The 18,747-nt window shown below is 54.3% G+C and overlaps 1 protein-coding gene across 2 annotated transcripts in view; it reads left to right on the forward strand.

The window, feature by feature from the left end:
• Nucleotides 1–18,747, forward strand: part of Abca7 (ATP binding cassette subfamily A member 7) — a 28,042-nt gene that overhangs the window by 2,187 nt on the left and 7,108 nt on the right. The window contains exons 5-41 of one of the 2 annotated variants that reach the window (XM_070008391.1): nucleotides 12–124; nucleotides 240–316; nucleotides 448–477; nucleotides 1,353–1,433; nucleotides 1,636–1,846; nucleotides 1,927–2,066; nucleotides 2,286–2,402; nucleotides 2,497–2,664; nucleotides 2,987–3,216; nucleotides 3,599–3,775; nucleotides 4,657–4,879; nucleotides 5,068–5,289; nucleotides 5,381–5,582; nucleotides 5,879–5,989; nucleotides 7,397–7,568; nucleotides 8,152–8,283; nucleotides 8,396–8,535; nucleotides 9,177–9,314; nucleotides 9,517–9,701; nucleotides 9,803–9,875; nucleotides 10,149–10,351; nucleotides 11,017–11,065; nucleotides 11,267–11,359; nucleotides 11,440–11,594; nucleotides 11,708–11,832; nucleotides 11,922–12,020; nucleotides 12,315–12,602; nucleotides 12,771–12,803; nucleotides 12,892–13,069; nucleotides 13,156–13,325; nucleotides 14,274–14,451; nucleotides 14,766–14,881; nucleotides 15,114–15,258; nucleotides 15,349–15,472; nucleotides 17,576–17,705; nucleotides 17,787–17,907; nucleotides 17,984–18,046. In XM_070008391.1, coding sequence (XP_069864492.1) covers nucleotides 12–124; nucleotides 240–316; nucleotides 448–477; nucleotides 1,353–1,433; nucleotides 1,636–1,846; nucleotides 1,927–2,066; nucleotides 2,286–2,402; nucleotides 2,497–2,664; nucleotides 2,987–3,216; nucleotides 3,599–3,775; nucleotides 4,657–4,879; nucleotides 5,068–5,289; nucleotides 5,381–5,582; nucleotides 5,879–5,989; nucleotides 7,397–7,568; nucleotides 8,152–8,283; nucleotides 8,396–8,535; nucleotides 9,177–9,314; nucleotides 9,517–9,701; nucleotides 9,803–9,875; nucleotides 10,149–10,351; nucleotides 11,017–11,065; nucleotides 11,267–11,359; nucleotides 11,440–11,594; nucleotides 11,708–11,832; nucleotides 11,922–12,020; nucleotides 12,315–12,602; nucleotides 12,771–12,803; nucleotides 12,892–13,069; nucleotides 13,156–13,325; nucleotides 14,274–14,451; nucleotides 14,766–14,881; nucleotides 15,114–15,258; nucleotides 15,349–15,472; nucleotides 17,576–17,705; nucleotides 17,787–17,907; nucleotides 17,984–18,046 — 5,212 coding nt within the window. The remainder of the gene's footprint in view (nucleotides 1–11; nucleotides 125–239; nucleotides 317–447; nucleotides 478–1,352; nucleotides 1,434–1,635; nucleotides 1,847–1,926; nucleotides 2,067–2,285; nucleotides 2,403–2,496; nucleotides 2,665–2,986; nucleotides 3,217–3,598; nucleotides 3,776–4,656; nucleotides 4,880–5,067; nucleotides 5,290–5,380; nucleotides 5,583–5,878; nucleotides 5,990–7,396; nucleotides 7,569–8,151; nucleotides 8,284–8,395; nucleotides 8,536–9,176; nucleotides 9,315–9,516; nucleotides 9,702–9,802; nucleotides 9,876–10,148; nucleotides 10,352–11,016; nucleotides 11,066–11,266; nucleotides 11,360–11,439; nucleotides 11,595–11,707; nucleotides 11,833–11,921; nucleotides 12,021–12,314; nucleotides 12,603–12,770; nucleotides 12,804–12,891; nucleotides 13,070–13,155; nucleotides 13,326–14,273; nucleotides 14,452–14,765; nucleotides 14,882–15,113; nucleotides 15,259–15,348; nucleotides 15,473–17,575; nucleotides 17,706–17,786; nucleotides 17,908–17,983; nucleotides 18,047–18,747) is intronic. The other variant, XM_070008393.1, reaches the window with a different exon arrangement.

Raw genomic sequence — 18,747 nt, forward strand, 5'->3', positions numbered from 1 at the left:
CTTGTATTCAGAATCTCTCGGCTTTTAGCTGATGCCCACACCGTGCTGGGGAGCCCCAATGCCCACAGGACACTGACTGCTCTAGGGAAGCTGATGCCATTGCTGAAGAGTGCTGGAAATAAAAGTGAGGGAGCTGGGAAACTCTTGAGCCTCAACTTTCCTGACTGTGAAATGGGTACAGGCAGGGGTTGTCACCCAAGGTTCACCTGGCCTTGTGTTTCTGTGCCTTCTTCTTCCAGCTTGGCCCCAACACAGTGACCCACGTCAGGAACAACCTTCCCTGGCCACGGAGTTTCTGGGGATGCTGTCACAAGGGGTGAGACAAGGCTGGGGGAGGGAAGTAATCTTGCAGGAAGACCCAGAATCTCTTCATCCTAGGGTCTGATTTCAGTCTCCAGAGCTGTTCCTGGCATGTGGACTCATGCCCTTGGCCCTGTTTGTACTCAGACAGGGAATGCATGGTGGTCAAGAAATGGAGTAAGTCTTTGCACTTCTCAAAGCCTCAGTTTCCTTGTTTGTAAGATGGGAATGATTGTCTGCACACTTGGTCAACTTGGCATCAAGTTAATTGTTTGCCTTTTTTTTTTTTTTTTTATTTCAGTGTTGGGGCTTGAACTCCAGGTGCCTGGGTGCTGTCCCTTAACTTTTTTTTTTTTTTGGTCAGTCGTGGGGCTTGAACTCTGGGCTTGGGTGCTGTCTCTGTGCTCTTCAGCTCAAGGCTAGTGCTCTATGCTTGAGCCATAGCACCACTCCCGGTTTTAGTGGTTTATTGGAGATAAGAGGCTCACGGACTTTCCTGCTGGCTTTGAACTGTGACCCTTAGATCTCAGCCTCCTGAGTAGCAAGGATTACAGGTGTGAGCCACCAGTGCCTGGCTTGTCCCTTAACTTTTTCACTCCCAGCTAACACTCTACCACTTGAGCCACTGCTTTACTTCCAGCTTTTTGGTGGTTAATTGGAGATGAGTCTCAAAAGACTTTTCTGCCTAGGCTGGTTGCAAACTTTGGTCCTCTGATCTCAGCCTGCTGAGCAGCTAGGATTACAGGCCACCTGTGCCTGTCTGGCTACTTGTTGCTCTTTTTTTTTTTTTTTTTTTTGGTCGGCCGTGGGGCTCGAACTCTGGGCCTGGGCGCTGTCCCTCAGCTCTTCAGCTCAAGGCGAGCGCTCTACCACTTGAGCTACAGTGCCACTTCTGGTTTTCTAGTGGTTTATTGGAGATAGGAGTCTCACGGTCTCTCCTGCCCGGGTTGGCTTTGAACCGCGATCCTCAGATCTCAGCCTCCTGAGTAGCTAGGATTACAGGCGTGAGCCACCAGCGCCCAGCTTTGTTGCTCTTTTTTGTCTCCCCACAGGAATCTTTGTTGGCAGCTCTGGGCCAAACCCAGGAAACTGTGAGCGGCTTTGTCGAAGCTGCTGAGAACCTAACCCAGGAGGTGAGGCCCCCCACCCCCACTCCCATCCCCCCACCCCCCACCCCCATCACATTTCCAGCCAGGAAGCAATAAGGGCAGACTGCCCAGTTGGGATGGTGACAGGGAGAGGTGCTTCTAGCTGGTTCCTTGCCCTGGTTTAAGGCTAGGAAGTGGGATGGTATGGAGGAAAGGTTGCCAGTACCCTCTGGTGACCTCTTTTTAGCTCCTGGCCCTGCCCAGCTTGGTAGAGCTCCAGGCTTTACTGCGGAGACCCCAGGGGACCAGGAGCCCTCTGCAGCTGGTATCAGAAGCCTTCTGCAGTGCCAAGGGGCCCAGCAGCCCAGGTGGTCTCTCCCTCAACTGGTATGAAGCCAGCCAAATCAAGGAATTGGTAGGGCCGGAGCCTGGATCACCCCTGATGGTTGATGGCCTGAGTGAGTAACTGACCTCAGTTTCCCCATTTGGAAAGTGGGTGAAGGATGTGGGGTAGAGCCTCATGATACCTCCACGCCAGGCCCTGACTGCTCTAAGCTGATGGGGGTCCTGGATGACCACCCACTCTCTCACCTGCTCTGGAGACGTCTGAAGCCACTGATCCACGGGAAAATTCTATTTGCACCTGACACAAATTTTACCCGGCAGCTCATGGCCCAGGTGAGGGTGGCCTGGTACGGGGGGCAAGAGGGGAATTGCAAAACTCATCCAATACCCTCAGTATAGGTGGGGTAGGGCTAGGCCCTCAGACTGTGGCAGATGTCAAAGAGACCAGCATGTAAAGGCTCAGAGATGGGGCAAGGAGAAGGTGCTAGGGAGGTACAGGGGTCCTCAGAGGACCCCTAGATTAATCTCCTGACTTCCTTCCCTCCCCCACAGATGAATCGGACCTTTGAGGAGCTGGCTCTGCTGAGAGATGTCAAGGAGGTCTGGGGGGCCCTGGGTCCACAGGTCTTTGACTTCATGAACAACAGTGACAATATGGCCATGCTACAGGTGGGTTGGGGGGGGGGTTGTCCTAGGGCAAGAAGGAGGCTTCACACAGACCTCTCCTCATCTGACACCCACCCCCCTCACATGCATTCCCCAGAGGCTCCTGGAACTGCAGAATAAAGGGCAGAGAAGGCCAGGATCTGGTGGCTTAGACAGAACTGAGGCGATCAGATCCTTCCTAGACCCCAGCAGAGGAGGCTACAGCTGGCGGGATGCCCATGCTGACATAGGACGCCTGGTGGGCTCCCTGGGCCGCGTGATGGAGGTGAGGTTGCTGGCCAGTTGAGGATCTCTGTCAGGAAGGGGACATGCCACACAACCTGATGATGGCAGACTTTGAAGATAAGTCTTGCCCTGGGGCCATACCGGAAAACAAGGAGTGTGGGAACTGTCCTCCAAGGAGAATGACATCTTGGGTTTCATAGATGCCTGAGGAGGGGGCCAGCCTATTGTTTAGTGGAGTGAAAAAGGAACCAACCAGCCATGAACTGGGAGGGGACATCAGCTTGGCCTTAGGTCCAGGAGGGCTGGCTAGCAGGTCCAAAGGTCAGGCACACTTCAGCCCCTGGGATTCAATGCCTTCCCAGTGTGTATCCCTGGACAAACTAGAGGCCGCACCTTCGGAGGCAGCCCTGGTGACACGGGCCCTGCAGCTGCTTGCTGAGCGTCGTCTCTGGGCGGGCATCGTCTTTCTGGGACCCGAAGATTCCCAGAATTCCACAGAGATGCCAGCTCCAGGCTTGGGCCCTGGCCACGTGCGGGTCAAGATTCGCATGGACATCGATGATGTCACCAGGACCAATAAGATCATGGACAAGTGAGGGTGGGACCAAAGGCGTGGTGGGCGTGGCCAAGAGCGTGGTGGGCGGGGCCAAGGGCACAGCCTATTGAAGATCATCATAGATAGGTAGTTTAGCCTATTGGCAACAGCCAGTATGCGAGGCAGTACTGACAAAGGGCTAGTAGGTGGAGCCAAGGGCACCATGGACCAATTGGGATCCGTAAAGGGCGTGACCTAGGATGATGGGGCAGAGCCTAAGGTCTAGTGGATAAGGTAGGAATGGGTATTAGTAGGGCTTAAGGGTGGGCTGGCCAGGCACAAAATTCTACCCCACTGAGTCACAGCAGAGTCAGAGGGGCAGAGCCAAGGCTGTTATGGGCAAGGCCTCCTATAACTGACCCCTTTTCCCCCCTTGAAGGTTTTGGGACCCTGGCCCATCTGCAGATCCTCTGATGGACCTTCGCTATGTGTGGGGCGGCTTCGTGTACCTGCAGGATCTGCTGGAGAGTGCAGCTGTTCGGGTGCTAAGTGGCACCCGGCCCCGGGTGGGCCTCTACTTGCAGCAGATGCCCTATCCCTGCTATGTTGATGACGTGTGAGCTGGGCCCCTCCCCGCTCTCTTAGCCGCCAGTCCCAGGGTTGGAGTGGGGCCTGAGTTTGGTTTAGAGCATTCAAGCATTCACCAGCTTCCCACTGGTTTGGAGGAAACACTCCATGTGACCTGTAGAAGTGAGGTTCTGGGATCCCAGAGGGTCTGGATCTAGGATGTCCAGGTGCAGGAAGAACACCGCCTGTGCTAAGAGCTGGGACTGCTAGACTGGATCTGAGGAGATGGGTGTGTGTGTGTGTGTGTGTGTATGCATGCATGCACAGGTACTGGGGCTTGAACTCAGGGCCTGGGTACTGTTTCTGAGCTTTTTTGTTTAAAGCTGGTGCTCTGTCACTTGAGCCTCAGTCCCACTTCTGGCTTTTTTTGGTGGTTAATTAAAAGTAACTACCTCTCAGCTTTGTTTGCAGTCTGGCTTTGCACTGTGACCCTCAGATCTCAGCTTTCTAAGTAGTGATTACAGGTGTGATTACAGCTAGGAGCTGGGGAATCTGAGTTCTGGTTGTTGTTTATTGTTTTGTTTTGTTTTGTTTTGTTTTTTGTCGGTCATGGGGCCTGAACTCTGGGCCTGAGCGCTGTCCTTCAGTTCTTCAGCTCAAGGCTAGTGCTCTACCACTTGAGCCACAGCACCACTTCCAGCTTTTTCTGCTTATGCGGTGTGGTGTTGAGGAATTGAACCTAGGACCTTATGCATGCCAGGCAAGCGCTCTATCACTGAGCCACCTTCCCAGTCCCTAGGATCTGAGTTCTAAGGCATAGGGGACATAGCTGGTTGAAATTCTTGAAATTGCAGGATTAATGGGTCATGTCAGATGTGTGGGTAGGGGGCTGTGCAGGGTCCTTGACTATACCTGTGCCCCACACCCCAGGTTCTTGCGTGTCTTAAGCCGGTCACTGCCTCTCTTCCTGACATTGTCTTGGATCTACTCTGTGGCGCTGACGGTGAAGGCCGTGGTACGTGAGAAGGAAACACGACTTCGCGACACGATGCGTGCCATGGGACTCAGCCGTGCAGTTCTCTGGCTGGGCTGGTTCCTCAGTTGCCTTGGGCCTTTCCTGCTCAGTGCTGCACTGCTCGTGATGGTACTCAAGGTGGGTGCAACATAGCCTTTGCTGATAATCAAGATGAGTGCAGCTCAGCTTTCCTGGGCTGGAGGACGCCGCTGTGTCAGTGTGTGTGTGTGTGTGCGTGTGTGTGCGTGTGTGTGTGTGTGTGTGTGTGTGTGTGTGTGTGTCCTAAGGCCCTGTCCTGGAAGTCTGAGCTCCCTTTGCCTTCCCAGCTGGGAGACATTCTCCCCTACAGCCACCCAGTGGTGATCTTCCTGTTCTTGGCCACCTTCTCGGTAGCCACGGTGGTCCAGAGCTTCTTGCTGAGCGCCTTCTTCTCCCATGCCAACTTGGCAGCCGCCTGTGGGGGCCTCATCTACTTCTCACTCTATCTACCCTATGTGCTGTGCGTGGCTTGGCGGGAGCAGCTGCCCACCGCGGGCCGTGTGGCCGCAGTGAGTCAGGTGGTGCCTTTGGGGGTGAAGGGGCCAGGGTGCCCTCGGCCGTGCTCGATCCATCCCTGACCCCACTCGTGCCCTCCCGCAGAGTTTGCTGTCCCCTGTGGCCTTCGGCTTCGGGTGCGAGAGCCTGGCACTGCTGGAGGAGCAGGGCGAGGGTGCACAGTGGCACAACCTGGGCATTGGGCCTGCGGGTGACGTCTTCAGCCTGGCACAGGTCTCGGGCCTCCTGCTGCTGGATGCTGCGCTCTATGGCCTTGTCCTCTGGTATCTGGAGGCTGTGTGCCCAGGTGTGCTGTAGCGGAGGGTGGGGGGGCGGGGGGGGGGGGAGGCTGGTACCTTCCTGGAAGTTGGAAGCTGGAATCCAGGTTATCCCCCAGAAGGGGCGGGGCTACAAGATGGGGTTCCTGCACCTACACACAGGGACTGCATCTTCCAATGGAGACAGGGATAGGGGGCCTGGGGAGCTCCTGGCACAGTGCACAGGTGTCTGACTTGATGGGCAGTGTCCTGGCCGCCTTGATGCCAGGTGTGTGGCCAGTCGTCGGCACACTCCATGGGGAATGACAGGCATCTCCTTCTGCAGGGCAGTACGGGATCCCCGAACCGTGGAATTTTCCCTTCCAGAGGAGCTACTGGTGCGGACCTGGAGCCCCCAAGGGTCCTGCCCCAGCCCCTGCCCCACAAGACCCCAAAGGTGAGGCCTAGGAGCTTTAGCAACTGTTCCCCTATTTGGATTTCTCAGCCCCACCCCCACCCCAAATTTAAAAAAATACACAGGATCAGCTGGGCACTGGTGGCTCACACCTGTAATCTTAGCTATTCAGATCTGAGGATTGCAGTGGGAAGCCAGCCTGGGCAGGAAAGTCTGTGAGACTTTTTTTTCCCAGTCATGGGGCTTGAACTCAGGGCCTGGGCACTGTCCCTGAACTCTTTTTTTTTTTTTTTTGGGGGGGGGGTCCGGTCGTGCGGCCTGAACTCTGGGCCTGGGCGCTGTCCCTCAGCTCTTCAGCTCAAGGCTAGCGCTCTACCACTTGAGCCACAGCGCCACTTCCGGCTTTTTTCTTTTTTCTTATGTGGTGCTGAGGAACCAAACCCAGGGCCTCATGCATGCAGGGCAAGCGCTCTAGCACTGAGCCACCTTCCCAGCCCCTCCCTGAACTCTTTTATTCAAGGCTAGCACTCTATCAATTTGAGCCACAGTGTCACTTCCAGTTTTTGTTTTTTTTTTTTTTTTTTGGGTCCGGTCGTGGGGCATGAACTCTGGGTCTGGGCGCTGTCCCTCAGCTCTTCAGCTCAAGGCTAGCGCTCTACCACTTGAGCCACAGCGCCAGTTCCGGCTTTTTTCTTTTTGCTTATGTGGTGCTGAGGAATCGAACCAGGGCCTCAGGCACGCAAGGCAAGCACTCTACCACTGAGCCACCTTCCCAGTTTTTTGAGTGATGGAGTCTCACAGAGACTTTTCTGTCTAGCCTGGCTCTGAATGGCAGTCCTCAGATCTCAGCCTCCTGAGTAGCTAGGATTCAGGTGTGAGCTACTGTTGCCCAGCTGTGCGACTCTTATCTCCAATGAAGCACCAAAAAGTTGGGGGGGGGGTCCAGTTGTGGGGCCTGAACTCTGGGCCCGGGTGCTGTCCCTCAGCTCTTCAGCTCAAGGCTAGTGGTCTACCACTTGAGCCACAGTGCCACTTCCGGCTTTTTTTCCCCCTGCTTATGTGGTACCGAGGAATCGAACTCAGGGCCTCATTCATGCAAGGCAAGCGCTCTACCACAGAGCCACCATAGCACCAAAAAGTTGGAAGTGGAGCTTTGGCTCAAGCGGTAGAATGCCAGCCTTGAGCCCAAAACTTAGGGCAGTTCCAAGGCCCTGGGTTCAAGCTCCAGGATACACACACACAGACACATACACACCCCAAAAGGGTGGGGGGGGGGACAATGATGTTTGCAAATACTCATTTCAGTTCTGTGGATACCCTAGCTGCTAGATGATACATGTGCTTCAGCCCTCTGGGACAGACCCTCCCCTCCTCCACGGGGACAGGGACCAGCTCTGATGACCCCCAGGATCCCGGGGATGACCTGACCCTCCCTTTCTCCCTCCACAGTGCTGGTAGAAGAGGCTCCACCTGGCCTGAACCCTGGAGTCTCCATTCGTGGTCTGGAGAAGCGGTTTCCTGGCAGTGCACAGCCGGCCCTGCGCGGACTCAGCCTGGATTTCTACCAAGGCCACATCACTGCCTTCCTGGGTCACAACGGAGCGGGCAAAACGACCACACTGTGAGCCAGCCACCTCCTCCCTCCCCTGCCTCAGAGGGCACCTGCTGATCCAGTGTGGGTGGGAACCCCAGGCCCCTTGGGGCACAAAATGTGCTCAGTACGTTTCCTCTGAACCTCAGTTTCTCTCCTCTATGAAATGGGACATAGCCAGGCACCAATGGCTCACACCTGTAATCCTAACTTTACTCAGGAAGCTGAGGTTTACAGTTCAAAGCCAGCCCAGGCAGGAAAGTCTGAGAATCATCTGCAGTTAGTTGCCTAAAAACTGGAAATGGCGCCATGGGTCAAAGTGGTAGAGTGCTAGCCTTGAGCAGAAAAGCCCAGGGACAGTGCCCAGGCCCGAGTTCAAGCCCTACCACTGACAAACAAACACACAAAAAAGCCTCAGGGACAGTGTTCAAGCCTTGAGTTCAAGCCACAGAACCAGCATATACACGCGCATGAACACACTACTACTACAACTACTATTACTACTACTACTAATAGTAAAGGGACTAGGGCTGAGCATTCAGAAGGTAAATGTGAATGCAGGTAGTTCTTCTCTCTGTGGAGGGATGCTGCCCTGAGACTTCTGTACCCCCAGGTCTATCCTGAGTGGCCTCTTTCCACCCACTGGTGGCTCGGCCTTTGTCTTGGGCCATGATGTGCGCTCCAGCATGGCGGCCATCCGGCCTCACCTGGGCATCTGCCCACAGTACAACGTGCTGTTTGACATGTACGTCATGGTGTGCTGGGTGGGGCTGGCATGCCATGGTGGAGGGAAGGAGCGGGCATCCTGGGGTACCCTGCTCACCATGAGGGACCCTGTTGGTCACCCCTGGCTACAGGCTGACAGTAGAGGAGCACGTGTGGTTTTATGGCCGGTTGAAGGGTCTCAGTGCAGCTTCAGTAGGCCCGGAGCAGGAACGTCTGCTGCAAGATGTAGGCCTCATCCCCAAGCGTCTCTCGCAGACACGCCACCTGTCTGGTGAGCCGGCCTGGAGTGTTACCTCAACAGAGACAGGATAATAGGAAGCCAGGGGGCTGAGGTCTCTTGGGAGGGCGAAAGGGGCAACACAAAGCCAGGCATTGTGGCGCATGCCTGTAATTCTTGCTACTGAGGAGGCTGAGCTCTGAAGATTGTGGTTTGAAGCAAACTCGGATGGGAAAGTCTGTGAGAGTCTTTTTTCTTTGTTGGTTGTGGGGCTTGAACACAGGGCCTGAGCACTGTCCCTTGAGTGCTAGCTCAGGGCTAGCACTCTACTACTTTGAGCCATCCCTCCACTTCTGGTTTTCTGGTGTTTAATTGGAGATCAGCGTCTCACTGTCTTTCCTATCTGGACTGGCTTTGAACCCCCAACTTTAGAGCTCTGCCTAGTGAGTAGCTAGGATTACAGGCAAGCCACTGGCACCCAGCTTATGAGACACTTATCCCCAGTTAACTACCAACAAGCCAGGAGTGGAGCTGTGGCTCAAGTGGTAGAGCACTAGCCTTGAGCAAAAAAAGCTCAGGGACAGGCCCTGAGTTCAAGCTCCAGGCCCATCACATACAGACAAAAAGAAAGAGCAACAGTAGAAGGGGTGGAGGAGGGAGGGTCAAACTGAGACTGATACCCTGTCCCCACTCAGGGGGGATGCAAAGGAAGCTGTCTGTGGCCATTGCTTTTGTGGGTGGCTCCCAAGTGGTTATCCTGGATGAACCTACTGCTGGTGTAGATCCCGCTTCCCGCCGCAGTATTTGGGAACTACTGCTCAAATACCGAGAAGGTAAGAGTTAGGAATGGCCTGAGGTCCCTTGGCATTCTGCTTGCATGGAGGCACTTACTAACAAGGAAGTGGTGGCAGCAGGCTTTGCAGGGTGAATAGGAGTTTCCTACATAGGGGTTTTGCAATTCCTATCAGAGAACCACAACTTGGGAAAAGACCAGGTGGCCTGGTGGTTCACAGGGGTGGGATCTCCATCCCCCAGGTCGCACATTGATTCTCTCCACCCACCACCTGGATGAGGCAGAGCTGCTGGGAGATCGTGTGGCCATGGTGGCCGGTGGCCGTCTGTGCTGCTGTGGGTCTCCACTCTTCCTACAGCGTCACTTGGGCTCTGGCTACTACCTGACCCTGGTGAAGAAGTCCCCACCCCTGAATATCAGTGAGAAGGTGAGGGCCAAAGTTGGCTTGTGACCTCTGACCCCTCGCCTCTGACCTCCAGGCTCTAGTCAGCCTGATGGCTTTTTCAATCATCACCTTTCTGTCTGCAGAGTGACACTGACTCAAAGGACAGTCTTGCTACCAGACAGGAGGGGGAGCCGGCCCACCAGAACAGTGCAGCGGGTACTGACTAGGCTGGGAGACCCCCCAAAGGGATGGATCGGGGTTGGGGTTTAATTCAAGGGATCCCAGACTGGACCCATAATCCCATCCTGGGCTGCAGCTGAATGGTGACTTTGACCCTGAGTTGAGCCCCAAAAGTGGCCCCACCCCTCCCCTCAAGTTCCTAACTCTGACCCAGGAGCAGGGGTTGAGAGGAGCAGGGGGGCGAGACAGGGGCTTTGGGGAGGGGGTCCTGGGCCTACCAGGGTCCTTGAGAGACCTCTGTTCTTTCAGGTTCATCCCAGCTGCTGGCCCTAGTGCAGCGCGTGGTGCCAGGGGCACAGCTGGTGGAGGAGCTGCCCCGAGAGCTGGTGCTGTCCCTGCCCTATGAGGGTGCCCTGGACGGCAGCTTTGCCTCCCTCTTCCAGGAGCTGGACCAAGGCTTGGTGGCACTAGGCCTCACTGGCTATGGGATCTCGGACACCAGCCTTGAGGAGGTGCAGGGCGGAGGGGGCTCCCTGGAGGAGGGAGTTTTGGAGAATGAATAGGAGTCTTCATTTTTTTTTACTGGAACTGAGGCTTACTCAGGGCCTTTCCCTCTCATATGGGATTTTTGGTCTTCTACCAGTTGAGTCACAGCTCCACGTCCAGTTTTTTGGTGGTTAATTGGAGATATGAGTCTCACAGACTTTTCTGCCCGGGCTGGCTTTGAACCATAATCCTCAATCTCAGCCTCCTGAGTAGCTAGGATTATCGGTGTGAGTCACTGGCACCTGGAAGGAGTCTTCTTATTGATATATTTTTTTAATTTGGCCAGTCCTGGGACTTGAACTCAGGGCTTGGATGTTGTTCCTGAGCTTCATTTTGCTCAAAGCTAGAACTCTAGCAATTGAGTCACATCTCTACTTCTAGGTTTTTTGGTACTTTATTGGAAATAAGCATCTCACAGACTTTGCTGCCTGGGCTGGCTTCAAACGGAGATCCTCAGTGTGGTTAGGATTATGGGCATGAGCCACCAGTGCCTGGCGGGAGTCTTACTGTTAGGGAAAACATGGGAGGGAGGAGGCAGGGCCAGGGCAGGAGGCTTGGCATCCCTCGGGGAAGCCTGAAGGGACCCTTCCCAGAACCCCCTTGTCCCTGAGATCCTGTTCTGTCTCCCCAGATCTTCCTGAAGGTGGTGGAGGACTGTGCTGTAGACGCAGACCAGGAGGGTGCGACCAGGCTCCCTGACCTTTCACCCTTGACCCTGACCCTCAGCTGACCCTGGCCTAAATCCAAGTCCCAACCCTTGATTGAGTCTGTCCTTTGTGCCTAGCCCTGAGTCCTGACCTCTTCCTTCATAACCCTGTCCCTTGACCCTGATCCCATCCTGACACACTAATCTCGGTCTCCGGTCGCTGTTGGCTTGGCAGATGGCAGCTCAGGGCAGCATCTGAGTACCCGAATTGCCGCCCTTCGGCGCAAGACACTGCCAGAGACCTCAGCCCTGGAGAATGGGGAACCAGGTGAGTCGCTTCTCCACTCCCTGGCCCTCTCCAGGTCTTCATAGTATGAGACTGACCCCTGACCTTCCTGTCCTTCACAGCTGGGCCATGCCCACAGAGTCAGGCCCTGCGGGGCTGCGGGACAGTGGCTGCAGGCCGGGCATGCGGTGCTGCGTTGATCCACCGGCAGCTCTGGGCGCTGCTTCTCAAGCGTTTTCTGCTGGCGTGTCGCAGCCGCCGTGGCCTGTTTGCCCAGGTGAGGGGGACCCAGCTTCACTGCATGCCTGTTTATGGGGGGGTGAGGGTGGGGGCTCAGGGCTGGTTCTAGAGCGGGAGTGGAGGCTGCAGCTCGTGGTCTGGTACCCTCAGATTGTGCTGCCCGCCCTGTTTGTGGGCCTGGCTCTGGTGTTCAGCCTCATCGTGCCTCCTTTTGGCCACTACCCAGCCCTGCGGCTCAGTCCTGACATGTACGGTGCCCAGGTCTCCTTCTTCAGGTGGGTGCTGGGAAGGAGGGCCTGGTGTGGGGAGGGAGGGCTAGGACCCTGGAGTCACGAACTTGACCCCGCATCTTCTTCCCCTTCAGTGAGGATGCACCGTGGGACCCTGTTCAGGCCCGGCTGCTTGAGGCCCTGCTTAGAGAGGCAGGGCTGGATGGGCCCTGCCTGCAGAACACCTCCACCAGGTGATGCCTTCAGCCTGGTCCTGCTCCCTCTGGCTTTTATTTTTCTCCCCCCTCCACTCATCTCTGAGCTCTAGTTCTAGTTTCTTCTCTGGGTTCCAGTCCTCTCCTTCCCTCTCACCCCTGGGGGTGGGGGGGGCTCTGGTCTCAGTTTCCCCCCTGGGATCTAGCCTCAGTTGCTTCTTTGAGGCTGGCCTCAGTTTCCCCCCTGAGCTCTGACTCCAGTTTCCCTCCTGGGTTCTGGGGCGAGCACACAGCATGCCTAGTAGAGGTTGATGTCTGTATTGACGCCCACAGGGAACCTGAGCACACACAGCGCCCTGCCTGCCGATTCTCTGTCCCCAAGGTTCCTGCTGATGTGGCCCAAGCCTTGGCCGGTGGCAACTGGACCCTGGAGTTCCCATCCCCGGCTTGCCAGTGCAGTCAGCCTGGCACCCGCCGTCTGCTCCCTGACTGTCCCGCTGGGGCCGGTGGCCCCCCACCACCCCAGGCTGTGGCCAGCTCCGGGGAGGTGGTGCAGAACCTAACAGGCCGAAACGTGAGCGATTTCCTGGTGAAGACCTACCCACGCCTGGTACACGAGGGGTGAGCCACCGCTGGGTCCGGGTCTGGCTTCAAGGATGGGGTGCCAGGGACTCCCAACGGGGACTCCCCAGGGCCTTCCACCCTCGCCTGCTGCCTCTCTCACCCTTAGCTCTTCCACACTTCCAACCTTCCCATCTCACTGGCCCCCTCCTTCCTGACTCTCCACAGCCTGAAGACTAAGAAGTGGGTAAATGAGGTCAGGTAAGGAGGGACCTGGAGTCGGGGGTTCCCTACTCTGTTCCTTTCCCCATGCTCTCCAGTGGCTCCACTGGCCCTCCCCTCCCCCCAGATATGGGGGCTTCTCACTAGGGAGCCGAGATCTGGACCTCCCCACAGGGCATGAGGTGGGCCACACGGTGGAGTTACTCCAGTCGCTGCTGAGCCCCCAGGCCGGTGGAGCCCTGGACAGGATCCTGAACAACCTCACAAAATGGGCTCATGGCCTGGATGGGCAGAAAAACTTCAAGGTAGGAGCTGAAGGCGGCAGGCAACAGCCAGCTGGAGTCGTGTCTCTGTCTATCGACCCTAACGCCATGGCCTTTTCTCCATCCAGATCTGGTTCAACAACAAGGGCTGGCATGCCATGGTGGCCTTCATCAACAGAGCCAACAACGCACTCCTACAGGCCCACCTGCCCCCAGGCCCCGCCCGCCGGGCCCACAGCATCACCACACTCAACCACCCGCTGAACCTGACCAAAGAGCAACTGTCTGAGGCTGCACTGTGAGTCTCTGCTGGCGCAGCCTCCCTGGTCCCGGTGGTGGTGGATTCTGGGTTGTGGGGACTGGATCAGAATTCTGCCCATCTGTTCTTTGTAAGAGAGCTATCAGCAGGCTGAAGGCTTTCCTAGCTGCCTGAATATCCTTTTCTCTACCAATTTTTATCATTCCAGCTAGGTACCAATGGCTCATGCTGTTAATTCTAGCTACTCAGGAGGCTGAGATCTGAGGATCATAGTTTGAAGCCAGCCTGGGCAGGAAAAGTCTATGACATTCTTATCTCCAATGATACACCAAAACAAAGCTGGAAGTGGAGTTGTGGCTCAAGTGGTAGAGTGCCTGGAACAGAAAAGCTGAGGGATGGGCTGGGAAGGTGGCTCAGTGGTGGAGTGCTTGCCTGGCATGCATGAGGCCCTGAGTTTGAATCCTTAGCACCACATAAGCAGAAAAAACCAGAAGTGGTGCTGTGACTCAAGTGATAGAGCACTAGCCTTGAGCTGAAGAGCTGAGGTACACCGCCCAGGCCCAGAGTTCAGGCCCACGACCGACCAAAAAAAAAAAAAAAAAGCTAAGGGACAGTACTTAGACCCCGAGGTTTTTTGTCAGTCCTGGGGCTTGAACTCCAGGCCTGGGCACGTCCTTGAACTTCTTTTTTGCTCAAGGCTAGCACTCTACGACTTGAGCCACAGCACCACTTCTGGCTTTTTCTGCCTCTGTGGTACTGAGGAATCGAACCTAGGGCTTCTTGTGTGCTAGCCAAGCACTCTACCACTAAGCCACCTTCCCAGCCAAAGAAAACCCAACTTGTCCCCTCCCCCCAAAGAGGACTCGCCCACCCTTGTCCCCAGATCTCCCTTCCCCTCTCCCTGCCACCAATGGGCACAGCAGACCTTTGTCTCCTCTGTTGCATGCACAAGATCCACTCTGAGAACCCTTGCACCCTCACTCCCAGGATGGCCTCCTCAGTGGACGTCCTGGTCTCCATCTGTGTGGTCTTCGCCATGTCCTTCGTCCCAGCCAGCTTCACCCTTGTTCTCATCGAGGAGCGTGTCACTCGAGCCAAACACCTGCAGCTCCTTGGGGGCCTTTCCCCGACCCTTTACTGGCTCAGCAACTTTCTCTGGGACATGGTGCGAGGGCTGGCCTGGCTGGGGTAGGGCGGGGAACAGAACTGCTTGTCCTTGCCTCTTCCAGCAGGGGAGGGGCTTAGGCAAGATGACATGAGCAAGGTCTGGAGGATTGTGGGAAGTTTCTTACTCTTCTGCACCAATAAGCGGGGAGGCTGGGATTGGGGAATGTAGCTTGGTGATGGAGCACTTTGCCTTGCATGTATGAAATCCTGGCCTCCATCTGTAGCACCCAAAAAACAAAGAAGTGATGGGGGTTCGGGGAGGCTGAAGTTCCTGCCCCTTCACGTGTTGAGGTAACTCTGTCTCCAATGCAGTGTAACTACTTGGTGGCTGTCTGCATAGTGGTGCTCATCTTCCTGGCCTTCCAGCAGAAGGCATACGTGGCTCCTGCAAACCTGCCTGCTCTCCTGCTCTTGCTACTGCTGTATGGGTGAGGAAAGGCCTGCGCTTTCTGACCTCCTACCTGCTCTGTGGAGGGACTCTGCAGCATCTTCAGGAGATGATGCGGAGGGTGATCGAATTCAAGATGGTGCCATTGTGGCCTTAAAAGCTCCTCACATCCTCATTCCTATGAATCAAGTCATGAGGCAGAAGATGGGAAGGGAGATCTGTGCTTTTAGCCAGTGCTCATACTTATCAGATGACTCCTCTTATCCTCCTAGCTGGTCGATCACGCCACTCATGTATCCAGCCTCCTTCTTCTTCTCCGTGCCCAGCACGGCCTACGTGGTGCTCACTTGCATCAACCTCTTCATTGGCATCAACAGCAGCATGGCCACCTTTGTGCTTGAGCTCTTCTCTGACCAGGTGGGGCTCTGCAGAGCTGAGGTTGGGGCTAGGTGAGGGGTTTCGGCCTCATTCCACCTGACCCATCTGCCTCCTCTTGACCCAGAGCAGAAGCTGCAGGAAGTGAGCCGTATCTTGAAAAGAGTCTTCTTGATCTTCCCCCATTTCTGCCTGGGCCGAGGGCTAATTGACATGGTGCGGAACCAGGCCATGGCTGATGCCTTTGAGCGCCTGGGTGAGAACTTGCTGTTGGGTGGAGCTGTAGCCAGTACCCTTGAAAATGCCTCCCACCCTAGAGTTGACTTTATAGGCTGGGGACAAAAATGTTTCCAAGGGGGCTGGGAAGGTGGCTCAGTGGTAGAGTGCTTGCCTTGCATGCCTGAGGCCCTGGGTTCGATTCCTCAGCACCACATAAACAGAAAAGGCTGGAAGTGGCGCTGTGGCTCAAGTGATAGAGCGCTAGCCTTGAGCTGAAGAGCTGAGGGACAGTGCCCAGGCCCAGAGTTCAGGCCCCACCACCGGACCAAAAAAAAAAACAAAAAACAAAAATGTTTCCAAGGGGGAGAACCAGGGATTTTAGGTGGCTCTAAGATTCCTTCAGGTTAGAGGTGCATAAAAAAAGCAGTGATACCAAGCACTTGGTGACTCATGCCTCTCATCCTAGCTACTGAGGAGGCTGAGAACTGAGGATTGTAGTCCAAAGCCAGCCTGGGCAGGAGTTCATGAGTCTCATCTCTAGTTTTCTATCCCAAAAGCCAGAAGTGGAGCTGAGGCTCAAGTCGTAGAGTGCTAGCCAATGAGCAAACATGTCAGGTACAGAGTTTGAATCTTGGTCTTGCACCAAAAAAAAAAAAAGAAAAGAAAGAAAGAAAAAGAGTTAATTCAATCTTCAGTCCTTTTGGGAGGAATCTAAGGCTCCAAAATAAGGGAAATAGAGACACTATGTCAATTAGACCCCCAGTTGAGCATCTTATCAGGTCTCAGTGCTTTCCCTTAAGAATACATTGGTGCCAGGTACTAGTGGCTCATGCTTGTAATCCAAGCTACTCAGGAATCTGAGATTTGAGGATCATGGTTCAAAGCCACCTTGGGCAGAAAAGGTTGTGAGATTCTTATCTCCAATAACCTCCAGAAAACCAGAAGTGGCGCTGTGACTTAAAGTGGTAGAGCACTAGATTTGAGCAAAAAAGAGCTCGGGGACAGCACCCAGGCCCTGAATTCAAGCCTCATGACCACCACCACCACTACCACCAACAAAACGAAATATATTGGTAGCTGAATGCTAGTGACTTAGCTGGTGACTTACACCTGTAATCCTAGCTACTTCAGAGCCAGAAATCTGAGGACTGGGGTTTGGCATCAGCCTGGGCACAAAAGTATATAAGACTTATCTCCAGTTAGCCAGCAAAATGCCGGAAATAGTAGCACCAACCTTGAGTGAAAAAGGTAAGGGAGAAAGCCCAGATTCTTAGTTCATGCCCAAGTAACAACACCAAAACAAAAAAAAAAAGAAAGGAAGGAAGGAAGGAAGGAAGGAGGAAGGAAGAGAGAGAGAAAGAAAGAGAGAAAAAAGAAAAAGAAAGAAAGAAAAGAATAGATATGAAAGTGGCGCTGTGGTTCAAGTGGTAGAGCGCTAGCCTTGAGTTGAAGAGCTCAGGGACAGTGCCTAGGCCCAGAGTTCAAGCCCCATGACCAACAAAAATAAATAAATAATAAAAAGAACCCTTTGGTACTGGGTACCAGTGGCTCATGCCTGTACTCTTAGCTATTCAAGAGGCTGATATCTGATCATTGTAATTCAAAGCTATCCCAGGTAGACAAATCCAGGTCCAGGACCCAAATTTGGTATGTGATGTTTGTGCTCATTGGCTAGTGCTCTACCAAGTCCTTTTTTTTTTTTTTTAAATTGTATTTTATTTTATTTGAGAACATACTGTACAGAGGGGTTACAATTACATGGGCAGGATAATGCATACATTTCTTACCAAGCATTGCAGCCTCCTCCTTTGTTTACCCTTCACTTCCCTTCCCCGCCTCCCCCCTCCCCCTCTACCAAGTCCTTTTTAAAAAAAATTTTGTTGGTCATAAGGCTTAAACTCAGGGCCGGGGCACTGTCCCTGAGCGCTTTTATTCAAGGCTAGGGCTCTACTTTGAGCCACAGCTTTACTTCTGATATTTGGGGTAGTTAAGTAGAGATAAGAGTCTTACAGACTTTCCTGCTTGGGTTGGCTTTGAACCTCAGTCCTCAGATCTCAGCCTTATAAGTAGCTTGGATTACAGGTATTAGCCACCAGTGCCAGGCTCCAAGTCCTGTTTTTTTTTTTTTTAATCTTCTCAGGAGACAGGCAGTTCCAGTCCCCCCTGCGCTGGGAAGTGGTCGGCAAGAACCTCTTGGCCATGATGGTGCAGGGGCCTCTCTTCCTCCTCTTCACGCTGTTTCTCCAGCACCGCAGCCGTCTCCTGCCACAGTCAGTGGGGACCAGGGGTTGGTGATGTAGAAGCCAGGCACCAAAGACCTAACTTGGTACCACTCCTGTCTCTGTCTTCAGACCCAAGGTTAGGCTTCTGCCACCATTGGGAGAGGAAGATGAGGATGTGGCACGGGAGCGGAAGCGAGTTATCAAAGGGAGCACTGAGGGGGATGTGTTGGTGCTCAAGGAACTGACCAAGGTAGGTAGAGGAGAGCAGAGTTCTGCGTGGAAAGACTTTGTAGGCCCATCTTTCTCAAGGACCTAAACCCTTCTAGGTATACCGTGGGCAGAAGATGCCAGCTGTTGACCGCCTGTGTCTTGGAATTCCCCCTGGGGAGGTGAGTCTGGAGTGGAGAACTCAATGCCAGGGCAAGGAGTGGCTGTGTGTTTGCCGACATTTGTTTGTTTATGTGTTTATTTATTTTGTCAGTCCTAGGGCTTGAACTCAAGACCTAGGCACTGTTCCTTCTTCTTCTTCTTCTTCTTCTTCTTCTTCTTCTTCTTCTTCTTCTTCTTCTTCTTCTTCTTCTTCTTCTTCTTCTTCTTCTTCTTCTTCCTCCTCCTCCTCCTCCTCCTCCTCCTCCTCCTCCTCCTCCTCCTCCTCCTCTTCCTTCTTCTTCCTTCTTCTTCCTCCTTCTTCTTTGTTGGTCGTGGGGCCTGAACTCTGGGCCTGGGTGCTGTCCCTCAGCTCTTAAGCTCAAGGCTAGCACTCTACCACTTGAGCCACAGCGCCACTTCCAGCTTTTTTTTTTTTCCTGCTTATGTGGTGCTGAGGAAACGAACCCAGGGCCTCATGCATGCAAGGCAAGTGCTCTACCACTGAGCCACCTTCCCAGCACCATAATTTTTTTTTTTTGGGGGGGGGCGGTCCGGTCGTGGGCCTGAACTCGGCCTGGGCGTTGTCCCTCAGCTCTTCAGCTCAAGGCTAGCGCTCTACCACTCAAGCCACAGCGCCACTTCAGGCTTTTTCTACTTATGTGGTACTGAGGAATTGAACCCAGGGCCTTGTGCATGCAAGGCAAGCACTCTACCACTAAGC

The sequence above is a fragment of the Dipodomys merriami genome, unplaced genomic scaffold (genome assembly GCF_024711535.1).
Source record: "Dipodomys merriami isolate MVZ:Mamm:240054 unplaced genomic scaffold, mDipMer1.0.p SCAF_70, whole genome shotgun sequence".
Taxonomy (NCBI): Eukaryota; Metazoa; Chordata; class Mammalia; order Rodentia; family Heteromyidae; genus Dipodomys; species Dipodomys merriami.